This window comes from Miniopterus schreibersii (genome assembly GCF_964146895.1).
Source record: "Miniopterus schreibersii genome assembly, chromosome: 15".
Taxonomy (NCBI): domain Eukaryota; kingdom Metazoa; phylum Chordata; class Mammalia; order Chiroptera; family Miniopteridae; genus Miniopterus; species Miniopterus schreibersii.
Genome location: NC_138115.1, coordinates 28,579,390 through 28,594,084, shown reverse-complemented (window position 1 = coordinate 28,594,084; position 14,695 = coordinate 28,579,390). Strand labels below are relative to the sequence as shown.

General features: G+C 35.3%; 1 protein-coding gene across 2 annotated transcripts in view; it reads right to left on the bottom strand.

Moving 5' to 3' along the window:
- The window catches only part of STAG1 (STAG1 cohesin complex component), a 273,379-nt gene that overhangs the window by 64,120 nt on the left and 194,564 nt on the right, over positions 1-14,695 (bottom strand). For both annotated transcript variants that reach the window (XM_081160341.1, XM_081160342.1), the window contains exons 14-15: positions 12,906-13,020; positions 5,118-5,235 (exon numbers count right to left, since the gene is read on the bottom strand). In XM_081160341.1, the coding sequence (XP_081016467.1) occupies positions 5,118-5,235; positions 12,906-13,020 (233 nt within the window). The remainder of the gene's footprint in view (positions 1-5,117; positions 5,236-12,905; positions 13,021-14,695) is intronic.

Here is a 14,695-nt window from a genome sequence, read left to right as displayed (position 1 = left end):
CTTTGTACATCATTTCCATTTCCACATTACTGATTTTATTCTTATCACCATGAACTCTGACTTCTCTCCTTACTACCACTGAAAAGAAATGCTTAAAAGTCCCCAAAGACCAAAATCATCTAGTCCTTCTTCTCTTCTGCAATATGTGATGTTATTAAGCATAGCTCTCTTGAACCCTCTCTTTACTGGGCTTCTACAAAGTACAATTATCTGTTTACCCTTTTAAAGCTTGCTAGAGCTCTTATCTCTCTTGCTCTTCCTGTTTCTGTCCCCTGTCCAAAATCTTTCTCTCTCTCTCAAATATGTCTTTACTGATTTCAGAGAGAGGAAGGGAGAGAGAGAGAGACAGAAACATCAATGATGAGAGAGTCGTCATTATCGGCTGCCTCCTGCATGCCCCCCCCGCTGGGGATCGAGCCCGCAACCCAGGCATGTACCCTGACCAGGAATCGAACTGGGATCTTCTCGATCATAGGTCAAAGCTCAACCACGAAGCCACACCAGGGGGGCCACAATCTTTAAAACTCAGCCACAGGCTCTCTTTCCTTCTTTATAATCCATCTTCCTCTTTTACATTTTTGTTATCATTTACCATAGAGACCACTGCAAAGTTACCAAATTGGTCTTGTGTCTACTCCAAACCATATTTACATAAAGCATTTTTCTTAAAATATAAGTTGGATCATATCACTCTCCTGTTTAAAATCCTTCAATGGCTCCTGATTACACTTGGAATGAGCTAAGTAAGTCCACTTATGAACTAAAAAAAAGGTTCTGCATCATCTGGCCCTACCTCTTTCTCATCTTGTGCTACTGGCTCACTATGCTCTACCATTGCAGCTCCTCGAATGTAACAATATCATCATGCTTCAGATACTCTGCAATTGCTATTACTTCTATCTAGACTCTTTTTTTTGACATTTTCCATGGCAAGGCCCCTCATCCTTTAGACTCTTGGTTCACAGGTGGCCTCCTCAGAAAGAGATTCCGTTTAGGATTCAATCTAAAGATGGACCATTCATTATTACTATTACCTACCGCACACAAACTCTTGAAATTATTCTGTTTACTTGGTTTTGGCCTGCTCTCCACTCTAGGATATAAGCTCCATGTGGAAGTGAACTGATTTCAGTGCTCAGTACACTAGTTAGCACATAGAAGATGGTCAATAAATATTTTAAAATTATAAATGAGTTAATGATTCCCTGCTTTGAAGAATTCCATTTGTCCACATTTACTTCACCCATCAATTGGGTTATATAATTTTTCTAATGCTAATGAAAGGTTGTGGTTTTTTTGTTTGTTTTTGTTTTTTAAATAGATAAAGCTGAAACCCACTGAAGTTAAATGACTTAGTTACGGTTTTGCTGTTTCCTGAATGGTTACCTGTTACCCAAGCACTCACATTATACTAAAAATGGATTGAGCAATTTGATTTCATTGTAGAATATATACACATGCTCAACAAAAACTCCCTGTCCCTTAAAAACATTGCAAGTAAGTAGTTTTAAGGCTACTGTGACTTAAATTGCTACTGGTAGTCTTTGACAATGTCTCTACTTTCCCAAATTCTAGTCCTATATCTCCAACTGCTAACTAGACTTTCATCCACTGGAACATCCATCATACTCTACCTATCTAAAATATAATAATTTCTGATTAGTCTTAAAAATAAACAAGTTACTAGTAACATTTTTTATCCTAAAATATAGCAAAATACTAGCACAAAAAATAGATTTGGATGCCATTCCATACCAGAGCTTGTAAGGGCACATAATGCATTTGGACAAATACATTAAAAAAGTTGTGCCCTAAAGGACTTAAATAGACACTTCTCCAAAGAGGACTTACGGATGGCCAAGAGACACATGAGAAAATGCTCAACGTCCGCTAATCATCAGAGAGATGCAAATTAAAACCACAATGAGGTATCACTTCAGAATGGCTGCCATCAACAAATCAACAAACGACATGTGCTGGCAAGGGTGTGGAGAAAGGGGAACCCTAGTACACTGCTGGTGGGAATGCAGACTGGTGCAACCACTATGGAAAACAGTATGGAGGTTCCTCAAAAAATTAGAAATGGAGCTGCTGTTTGACCCAGTGATTCCACTCCTAGGAATGTATCCTAAGAATCCTGAAACATTCATCAGAAAGAATATATGTACCCCGATGTTCATAGCAGCACAGTTTACAATAGCTAAGACCTGGAAACAACCCAAGTGCCCATCAGTAGATGAGTGGATAAAAAAGCTGTGGGACATTTACACCATGGAATACTACGCAGCTGTAAAGAAGAAGAATCTTGTACCCTTTGGGACAGTATGGATGGACCTGGGGAATATTATGCTAAGTGAAATAAGTCAAGCAGTGAAAGACAAATGTCACATGATCTCACTTATACGTGGAATCTAAAGAACTTAATAAACTGATGAACAGAATAGATTCAATGACATAGAAGCATAGATGAGTCTGACGAGTGTCAGAGGGATGGAGGAGGGTGGGTGGGTGGAGGGGGAGAGAGTAACCAGAGAGTTTATGTGTATATATGCACAACACAAGGACACGGACAATGGTGGGGAGAGGGACTGGGGAGGGGGATGGGATGGGGTGGAACAGGTCATTGGGGAGAAAAAGGGACATCTGTAATATTTTAAACAAAAATAAAATTAAAAAAGAAAAAGAAAAAGAAAGAAAAAGACAAAAAAAAAGTTGTGCCCTGACGAAGATATGGCACTGTACTTGTTATGCATCATTTCCAGCCTTGCCTTCTCAGATTCAGTCATACCCTAAAACTGTAGTTAACTTAAAAATTTTTCATTTTATAACTCACTTTTCTAGCTGCAATCAAACCAAAAGCCCAAGCCAAAACAAATCAAATTAACACCTTGACTGAAAATTAAATCTAATGTCAACTAAATTTAAAACACAAGAAAACATCTAATAGTACAATTATTTTAATGAGGTAAACCCATCTAGAACACCCTGATAACTGACAGACTTAGTAATTACTATTTACTGAATTACGTATCTTATGTAAATGAGATTAAAAAGTTAACAATGCCAAAGCACAGCTCCTTGGCTCTTTCCTTAATTTATATCCCCTGCCTTCTTTCTCCTTGGAAATAACCTTATAGAGCATGGAGTGATAGAAAAAAAAAAAAGGCTTCGAATCATAATCAATAATAAGCTCTAACCCACCGATAATGTACAGATTCTGTAGCCACAAGCAAAAGGAGGAAAATGGACGACTGTACTAGTAAACACTGTGCCAAGTACTTTGTTCAAATGTTGATTGGGGAGTAGTAATTAGAAGGGGAATTGATTTTATTAGAGAAAATATTAAGATTAGTTAGAAACAGAATGAGTGAACTTAGCAGGAACATATATAAGTAAAACAGGAAAAATATAGAATTTATGTTCATAGTCTGTGATCACAAAAGTGAAAGCAATCCTAAGTACATTTGAGAGTTTGACCTTGCAAGCAGAAGGTCCTGTCAACTTAGGAACAGGGCCATCTTCTTACCAAAGATCTGGAGAAAAACACACACATTCGAATAGAGTAAATAATAATCAGAGGTAGAGCCAAATATACTGTAATAGCTTCCACCTTGAAAGAAAATCTGGGAAAGATCTGCATTATAGATCAAGAATGAAGTTATGAGGTAAATATTTTTAGTTTAAAAGAGGCAATTTGGGCCAGTTTACTGGAATGTAACTGGGTATGATGCTTGCCTGTTGTTTCTCTCATTGAATTTTGTCAAAGCAGAGTAGATAATGCCAGTTAGCATCACTACTTGGGAAAAACATGGGGGGCCTGGCCAGAGTGGCTCAGTTGGTTTGAGAGTTGTCCTGTGCACGGAAAGGTTGCTAGTTTTGTTCCAGGTCAGGGCGCATACTGTGGTTGTGGGTTCAATCCCCAGTTGAGAAAGGCAATGAACTGATGTTTCTCTCCCTCTCTCTCCCTCCCTTCCTTCTCCTCCTCTCTATGTCTCAGCATGGCCTCAGGTGAGGATTATCAATCAATCAATCAATCAATCAATCAATCTCAATTAAAAAAAAAAAAAGAAAGAACACTGGGGGGATGGTCACTCTCCTGGTCACCTGTTTGGGTAGTCTACTGCAGAAGATGGCTCATTCTGCTTTTATATCCCAGAGGATTTTGAATCATACAGAGCAATAGGGGAAGCAGAACAGATAATAATTTAATTTAATTGCATTTAATCCTTACAACAACCTAAGGTATATAGGCAAAGTAATCTCTGTGTTACAAAGAAAAGGAACCTAATGATCAGAAAAAAATGAGGACCTCAGTCGCAAAGGACAGACTTGAAAATCTGAATCGATGTCTCTTAATTCTGAAGTCCATGTTCACTACAAGCCTCACTTACATCTACAAGGCAGGAATGTTGTATGAATTAAATGAAACAGCAGTTCTTTAAAGCACTATTGTGGGCTAGCTTGAGAAACAAACCATACATAGAAAAACATATTTCTAGTTTTGGGAAAAACTACATTTCTAGTTTTCTAGGAGCTAATATTCACATAAGTTCTTGGAATATAAATGCTTTATTAAATATACATATATATTTTGCTGTTCATATTATAAGATGCATACTTCAGAAATTATCATATAGCAATTATACCTATTTCTTGAATAACTAGGTAAATGACTTTATTTTTGACTTTCTGATTTTAATAATTAAGAAAATGTAACAAAAGGGGATGGCTGTGGTCTAATTAAATCCTTTTGTGTCAAAGGCTTTTCCAAGTTCACATATAAATATAGCAAAAAGATTCTGGGTGCTCTTTTTTTCTTTTTTTACAATAAGTATGTCAGTATTTTGTGTCTCAAATACGGAAAATGAAAACTGTTTTGACTATTACAAGACGTGGATTTTAAAAAACTTTTACAGCATGGTAGCAGTCTTAATCTGGAAAGATGTTACAAGCTACTGACACATCCTTACTTGTTATTAGGAGACAAATTGTTCTCTTTGCAAAAAGACAGAGCATTCTTGCATATATTCATTTTTAAGATGTGATCTACACAGGATGGTATTATTATTAATGTATACCCATAACAATATGTAAAACAACTTGTCAAAATACTATACCTTCCTCTCCTTGAACAGGTTCTTCTAATAGCAACTCTGTCATACATTCCCAGTCTTTCAACAGTTCTTGAGAGCTCTCCCACAAACTGTCCACCAAGTAGGCTGCATGTTCGTGCAACTAAAAACAACAAATTGTGACTGAAGAACATTTAATGAAGAAACTACTAATATTTTGAGTTCATAACCATTTTCTTCATAATAAAAATGGCTTGTTCACAGTATTCACAATGTATTCCACTGTCAATAATGGAATGTACTATGTAGACTCAAATAAAATTTTTTTTTACAGTAGTAAATGACATCATTTTAAGATGAGGAAAACTGAGAGCATAAAGAACAATCCCTGAAATTATAAACTAGATCTAGGTCACTTTTCACAATTCCTGCATTGTCTCTTGTAACTATTTTTAAATTTATTTACTGAAGGAAATCAATTACTTTATCCGAGAATTACATTTGAAACTTTCGTACCAGCCTAAATACTTATTTTATATCTCTGTCACCTTTGGTCAAGGTCAAAATACGTTACTCCATCTCTATTTTCTACTTTCGTTTCCATTTAACTCAATGCACTCCACATCCTGCCCCCCCCTTTTTTGCTGTTCTTTACGACTGCAACTCATTCATTGTCTGTTAAACTAATTTAATGCATTGAGACAAAAGTTTCAAAAATTGAAACAAAGTAGAAAAGAGTATATAGCATAGAAAGTTAAGTACTATTTACTATAACTCTCATTTCACTTATATGTGCTCATACTAGGTTTTCTTACGAGTAGTGGCCCGAAAATGTAGACTTCTCTAGACGTACTGGTTGTCTACCTGATGTCTTGGCACATTTGGCATGTGAGTTGGTTTTCTCCCTCACGTGCCAATTCGATTATTATTCTTAATTTCAATGTGCATTTTGATGACCAACTTAAAACTCTGCCTCATTTGACCTTCACAATCTTATACTTCATTTCCACGGCATTTCAAATCTCACATTCTGGCTCCTTAAATGCCTCATGACATTGACACCCCCCCCCACCATCACCCCCAGTCTCCAGACTAGAAGGCAGTGATGGCTGCACAGCCATGTGAACCCACTTAATGCCAATGACCTGTACAGTTAAAAAATAGTTAGGGAGCATTTTCTCAACCCATTGAGATTTTGCTTCCCAGTAATTATCGTCAGTTTGGCTCAAATAAACTCATAAAAATTTAAAAGAAAAAAAAGGAAGTTAAAATGGTATAGTTATGTGTATTTCTCCACACTAAACATACACACGCACACACAAAACCTAATGCTAAATAAATTTGCTTTTATGCCTATGTATACATTACAGTGTGTCTGTACAATAGGTATAAAAAAGGTTCACAATTATCTATCTGGTGGATTATACCTCCTATTGTATAAATATCCCCTTTGTCCTCAATTCTGGGTTATCTTACATGATGCTATGAACGCGTTTTCCCCCCATTTCTTTATTTCAACCCTAAATTACAATCTGCTTTTTAATAAAGCATGTTAATCCACTTACATTTTTTGGAATTATTGGCATTGGAAATATTCCTGGAATTTGATCCCCTGTGCTTTACTGATGACATTTCCTTGTTTTATCTGTGCTCCTTCAGTTTTATTTTCTAACATTTTTCATAACCAAGATCCTTACCACATTTATTTACTTCTCTTCCTTTAATCTGAGCATTATATTCCTACTTTTTTTAAGAATAATTTTTATCATGGACACAGACAACAGAGTGGTGACTGTGGTGGAGAGTGATGTGGATGAAGGTGGAGGAGGGTTTAGGGGGGATAAATGGTGATGGGAAACATATATATATATATATATATATATATATGTATTTTAAAAATAATAATTTTTAGATATTTAATTTCACAGCCATATTATTTGGCTTCAGGCTTATTTGCTATCCAATGTTTCTTGTTTTCCTTTTATTGTATCCATTTTTCATGTTGCTAGAAAATACCATCAAATAATACTTTGGATATAGGGTGCAAGGGTGGTAAACATTCTAACTGCATGTCCTTTGATTAGTTTCTTCCCTCCTCTCTCTATTCTCTTTATAGAACTCCTACTAAATAATGTAATAAAAGTACTTAATCTGTACTCCCTTTTAATTTCTTTCTGATATTTTTTCTTTTTTCTTTTATACTACTTTCTAGAAAAGTCCCTTGGTTCAATCTATAGCCAATCTTTGGTTGTATCCATTCAGGCCATTTAATGATCTGTCTCACCCCTAAATTTTGGAAATCATGTTACTTTCTAAAGACATTCTTCCTTTTTCATAAATGACTTTTCTATATCTGGGGTATTAATAAAAAATTTTTTATCAGTATGTTGGGTTTGCGCTGGGGTTTCATGGTATTGATTTTTCCAAGTTTCAGTGATTCTTGGTTGTCTGTTCATATATATTAAGGAGTCTAGACTCAATACTGGTAGGTAGAATTCCTTGGTTGTGCAGGAAAGTGGAAAGAAGAATCTATAGTCAGGCAGACTTTTCCCCTACTGTGTGGGTATGCAATTTGTTTTTTGCATAGAGAAGTTTCCTGTCCCTCCTGGTGGTGATAAATTATCTGGGGCATTCACTCACTACTTTGCTACTTAGAACCATGTACACATCCCAAATGACTAGAACAGCATTTCTAAAGTGAGGAATAAGCTCAGCTAAAGGGCAGTTACTTAATTACTATTTATAGCTTACCCCTCTCATCAGCCTTTGCTGCTCTGATCTTTGGTGTATTTCAGATTTCTATCAGAAAGTCACAAAAAATTCCCGCCCATTTTTGCCTCATTATGTGGGGTATGGGTTACTTACCTCTAATGGAATTAGTCAATTACTTTATAGCTTCCACAGTTTCCTCACTATTCTGGTGAGCTAGTAATCTTTTTTGTTCTTGTTTTAATTGATATTTAGAGAGAATGGAAAGGAGAGGGATAGAGAGATAGAAACAATTGGCTGCTCCTGCATGCCCCCTACTGGGGGATTGAACCAGTGACCTCTGGGTTCATAGGTTGGCTCAGCTACTGAATCACACTGGCCAGGCAAGCTGGTAATCTTTCATTTTGACTTATTTAGCATGAAATTTTCAGTTGGATGAATTGCTGGCACAATTCGAAGCTTCATGTAGTATAATTACATTAGCATTGGCATTTTTAAGGATCACTTTTCTATGTCTTCAACCAGCATATTAAAATTTAGCTCAGGAATACTGTCATTGCTACAGAAACTTTTTGTGTGTGGTAGCTTAGCCACTATTCTCCTCAATGTAGATGCTAACTTCTTTGACCATTTCCTCATCTTTCTGAGTGTGAGATGGTGGCTATATAAAATGTATTTTGTTAATACCAATAACCAGTTGTTTCAAACTCAATGAGAATGTCAGAAATAAAAATGTGTTGTCCCATTTCCGATTAGGACTTTCAAATTCACCAATATTAGTAACAACAATCAGTATAACACAGTCAGTGAGGAATCAGTTTGACATAAATGTTTATGACACAGTCTTTTGTCTTGGGGCATCTGTGATGGCTACATAACTTGGTAGTTTCAAATCTTTCCAAGTATACCAGGTAAATCATGTTTGAAAAAAATAAAAATCTAATACGGCCAGTAAAAGTTTGCAATCACTTTTCGGACACTTTATACTAAGGACAGTCTATTGGTAGTGAAAGATGAAGCTATAAGAAGGAAGGCCTTGAGGCATCCAATGGCTATAAAAACCCTGGAATAAAAAAGAATCTGAAACCCTAAAAAATGAATTTTCTAAAAAGTTTATAGTATCATAATTTCATAAAAACAGCATGAAAATAAGATATCTGCAAGCATTCTTTGTAGTCTTTAGGAATTAGATGAAAAAGATAACTCATTAATAGATAAAGAGTCACTGCATAGCAAAATGGCTAATTAAAATCCTGTTAAAATTTACTTATATAGAATATGTAACATATATAAAATTATATTTAGGTAGATTTTACCCTGCTATAATCTAAGTATAATTTATAGTATTATCTTTAAGCTGGTACATAAGACAAACTAATCTCATTTTTCTGGTGAATTTAATTACAATTTTCTGGGTACATTCTGATTAATCTTTAACTTCAAGGTTACTTACAACATTTTACCTCAAATTTTCCCTACCTGTTGACTTTTCTGTCAAATAGTTACATACATGAAAGGAGTTCACTATGTAATGGAACCTAACAGTGATTACTTCTTAAGAACTAATTTATAATGTGAATCTTGAAGAACATATAAAAATAAACAAGAAAAATGTTATCATTCACGCACTAGGAATGAGCAATCTGGCGAGATTCCTTGGATATATCAATACTGTATATCTGTTAATCTCATTCCATATGTCTAGGAGGAGGATGACCATACTTCTAGATCCAGAAATATACTGAGTAATGCTTATTGCTTTGGAATAATTATTCGTAGCATCCCTGTTACTCTGAAAAACAGCACAGGTTGGTGCAATAAATTCTATGATTCCAATACCTATAGGGAAATCTGGAGTCATTCAAGTACCATTCATTGTACCATTTGACATGCATTTAAAATATGCAAGCTATTTTGTCACCTAAAACCAATGACTGCTTTAAAGGTTATGACTGCTTCAAAATGTCACTTTTTAGTACAAAGGGAAAAGAAAATTAATAACTAGCTTAGGCAGATTTCTTAATCTCCATGATTTCACCTGTAATTCATAAATAAAAGAGGTTGCACTGTAACCTCTTTCAATTCAACATTTTAGAATTCTATTACTAAAATGTTACTATTTAACATACCAGTAAAACAAAGAAAGTATGATAATCAATTTATTTAACCTTAGTAAGTTGATTGGTAATCCATCTATAAGCAAAACTCATTTTACTTTATGATTTCGAAGATCTCTTTCAATTCAACATTTTATGAGTCTATGACTACAATATCACTAATTAAAGTGTTACAGTAAAACAAAGAGGAGTTCAGAGCAGAACACAATCAGAATCCCACCATGCTATAATAATATACCTTTAATAAGCATTTAGCTCTGAGTGTACATTCGTATAACGGGATAAGAAAAGAGATTTTTAACAAAGAATGTTTCTTGTGAAACATAGGAGACCGTAAAGGACAATATTATGATCATGAATCAACTAGAAACCCTTACACATGATTTGCAGTTGCTTTTGCAGCTGACAAGAATGCCATAGAGGAGGAGTAGAAAATATATTTTAATGTTTACAGCAGTAAACACAGGATATAGTAACACAACCTGAAAATAGAGCAGCAATACACATTACAAATTATTGCTTTAAATAAAAGATAAAACTGCATAAAACTAAGTATTTATGCCTTTTAATATATCAAAAAGAAAATCTTTGGAATCTCAAAGATCTAAAACATTTTCCTTCAATTAATAATTAACCCAGATCATTTTCCCACAACTTATTCAGAAAATAATTTAAATAATATTTGGATGTCCCATCCATATCAATTTTTCAATCTGATGTTGCTCTTAAAGTCAAATTTTCATACAGCACTGAATTGTTGCATAATACTTTTAATCCTGTTCCTCTAAATCCTAAAGAGGTTAAGGGTATAATTTGAAATGGTCTATCACAAGAGTGATATTTACTGAGTATTATCCACACTTGCTTTTTAAAGAAAACAATGATTTCAACCCTTACTACGCAATGTAGTCCCCTGACCAGAAGCATAAAAATCACCTATGAGAGAGCTTGTTACAAATGCAGCATCTCAGGCTCCACCCCAGAGCTACTGAATTAGAACTGACATTGTAACAAGATTCCCCAAGTAATCTGTATACATACTTAAAACACTGTTCTTAAACATATCCTTTACTCAAATGCAACTCTCCAGCTAATTTTGTTTCTAACTTTATTCTTGCTCTAGTCATTCCTAATTTGCTTTAAAAAATATCAGTAACTCTACTACTTTTCTGCTCCACTTTGCCCTAAGCCCGACTCATTCCACTGCCTCATTTCTTACTTCTCTCTAATGTAATTTTCATATGGGCTGCCTGTTTGTCCCTCTATTCCCCATTCCTACAGTTCCTCCAGCACTTTCAAAGTGAGCAGTTATAAAACCTTTTAAGTCTCTCTTCTTCCAGGACATTCCAACCAAACCAGAAATACTTTTTCCAAAGTAAAATTAAGTGTCCCACATTTCTAGATTTCCTCTACTTTTACTTTTTTTAAATCCTCACCTGAGGATATTTTTCCATTGCTTTTCAGAGCGAGTGGAAGGGAGAGAAAGAGAAACATCTACGTGAGACACATCTCTTGGTTGCCTCATGTACTCACCCTGACCTGGGTCAGGGATTGAGCCTGAAACTGAGGTATGTGCCCTTGAATGGAATTGAACCTGGGACCCTTCAGTCTGGGGGGCGGACACTCTGGTTAGTGTGAGCCAAATGGGCTAGGGATCTCCACTTTCTTTACCATCCCATTCCCACTCATTTCTAAGACAAATAACTTATTCAGGTGCTCTTTAGCTTTAGCCTGCCACCTTCCAATGTCGTAATAGTAATAGAAAATACAGTTATAATAGCAAAGAGCATTTTAGAGAACAAACCAAAGTTCACTTGTGCAAACAGATTCTGATAGATAACATATTATGAATATTAATTACAAAATTATTTAGGTGATAAATCATGGAAATACTGCTATAGAGCTAGTAAAACTATTACTCAAATCTTTTACATTTATATTTTTCTTTCTCATCAAATATAATTTTCAAACAAAATAAAACAAATGGTTTTAATACTTGACAACTTTCACAAACCGTAATTAATTGAAAAGCTACAGGAAACAATTCAAGAAAAACACAAAGCTACAATAAGTTGCTGTATTGCAATACTGTAATAGTTTAAAAACTGCTAGTCTATATTGAGTGTTGATCCACACTTGCATATATACTCTCATAAAAGGTACAGTACTGATTCCAGAATCAGGCAATCCATGGAGGCAATTTGATAAGAAATAGGCTTATTTTCATTTGAAAAACATCAATTTGAGACAGTATAGGGACTTGGGCCCCGGAATGAAAAAATACCAGGTGGCCATAAAGCCAAGTTAAGACCAGGTAGCCAGAAGTATAAGGGGGAAAAAAGTAGAATTTTATCTCTTGTCTAACTGCTTATTTTTCTTACCCTGACATGGAAAATTCCACAAGCCCGCCTTTTTTAAGAAGTCCATGTTTTCGCCCTAGCCTGTATGGCTAAGTGGTTAAGAGTGTCGGCCAGAGGACTGAAGAGTCCCAGGTTTGATTCCAGCTAAGGGCATGTACCTCGGTTGCAGGCTGGATCCCTGCATGCGGGAGTCAACCAATAGATGTGTCTCTGTCACATCAATGTTCCTCCTTCCCTTTCTTTCTCTCTCCCTCCCTCCCCTTTCCACTCTCTCTGGAAAGCAATGGAAAAAATATCTTTGGGTGAGGATTAAAAAAACTTAAAAAATAAAAATAAAAGTCCGTGTTTTTGTGCAAGCCCATTTTGTCTCCTAGCTTATAAAAGCACCCAAGCAGAGCCACTCCCCAACAGCCTCCACCCTTCCCACAGGCAGTTCAGAGGACTTTCCTTTCCTCTGTGCTGTCTCCCTTGTGCTCAAGCATGTTTAATAAAATAGGTCTGAAAATTTCACTGGGGTTTCCTCGATTCTATCTTGGGAAACCCAAGAACTCAAACACAGGTACAAATTAATTACAAAAAATTAAATGCTGATTTTATTTAATATGTAATCTAAAACCAAAACCAAAATTGTTATGTTAAAAATTTACCTCACTTTCAAGAAAGAAAAGAACCAGCATCCTAATGAGATTCCCATTTGGACTGTTCCTTCCCCTCCTCTTTGCTAATGCTTCTTCTGCTTGTGGGTCATGCCTGCTAAACAGCCTGGAAATAAGTAACAAAAGAAGAACATTACAAATTTATATGGATATAAATTTCAGTTTTTTGCTTCACTATACAAATTATTTCAGTGTGAAAAAAATATATCGGAGCTCAGGTTACTGATTTATTTTAACACAAGTATGTAACTGATGTCTTTATAGATTTTAAAAAAAGGTTAGATCTGACCAATTTCATACAGTTCAACCATATATAAAGTGTAAAAGGAGGCTTTTTTACTGATGACTAATCAATGTTCAAATACTTATGAAAAATATAAACTATTTATATCATATGAAAGACATAGAGTATGTAATTTTAAAAGTTCTATTTCCTTAAATACTGATTTCATAGTTAAGTAACATAGCATTTAACCACATGTTCCATCAATAATTTACTTTTAATCACGATTACTTCTTGCATTCTTTTGTGCTATTAGTCTATTACCTAAAAACAGTACTCATTAGCTCAATAGTATTGAGTGAAATGACATAACCATTAAATTCACAAAAATACTACTTAGCAACAAAACTTCTAAAACATGGCAAAGAAATGACCTGAAAATTTTTATTTCCTAAAATTTATTCTAACAAAACTTAAAGATTGTTAAAGGTGCCTTATTCCCAGGTACCGTTCCACGTAAAAGGGATATAACAGTGAACAAAGAAAACTTGGCTGTTTTCATTGAGTTCTCATTCTGGTGGATGAAGATAAACAATAGATTAATACATACTTATCTCAGCCATCACAAGGAAAAACAAGGAACTAGGGATGGGGATATAGAGTGTGCTAATTTAGATAGGGACATCACAATGGGCCTATCAGATGAGGGGCTAAATAACTGAATAAAGAAAGAATTTCAGGCAAGCAATGGGCAGGAGCAGCTTGTCTTGGGCTAACCCCCCTGAACCTGTCTCCAAGGCCGCCTTTTTTCTGACTTCCCAACGAGCTACAACAGTACCACCTATGCTCTCCTATTGCTTCTTCCATCTAAACCCTTCCCTGTTTCACTGTCCCCAGCTTTAATCAAGTACTCTTTCTCTCTCTCTCAAAAAATAAATAAATAAAAATTCATGTGTCATAAAAATAAACCAATCTCAAGTAGAAAATTAGTACAGAAAAGTTGAATATTTTTGGGGGTGGGGGAGGAGAAAGTAGATGGCAGGGAGAGAAGACTAGAGTATTATCTTAAAGTATACTGGCATAGCTATCACACTGGTTTAAGAAAAAGTTTTCTTTATTTGAGTGGCTTTCAGAGGGAGAACAAATGTACAAATTTGGATAACTACATTCACTGCATATAAATATGAGATACTAAGAAATTAGCTTAATATTTCTAATATAAAAATGTAGACTTCTGATGACATTAAAATATTCATTTTAGATACATTTTTCTTTTTTGATACTTGGTTAAGCTCATAAACCAGACTATAATACAACCATGAGTATATGCACATGCATGCATTTTTAAAAAAACTTAATCATGGCCCTGGCCAGGTAGCTCAGTTGGGTGGAACATCGTCCCATACACCAAAAGGTTGCAGGTTTGATTCTCGGTCCACATGTCTAGGTTTCAGTTCGATCTCAGTTGGGGCGAGTACAGGTGGGAACCAATCGATGTTTTTCTCTCAAGTCAATGTGCCCCCCCCCCCGCCGTCTCAAAATCAATTTAAAAAACGTA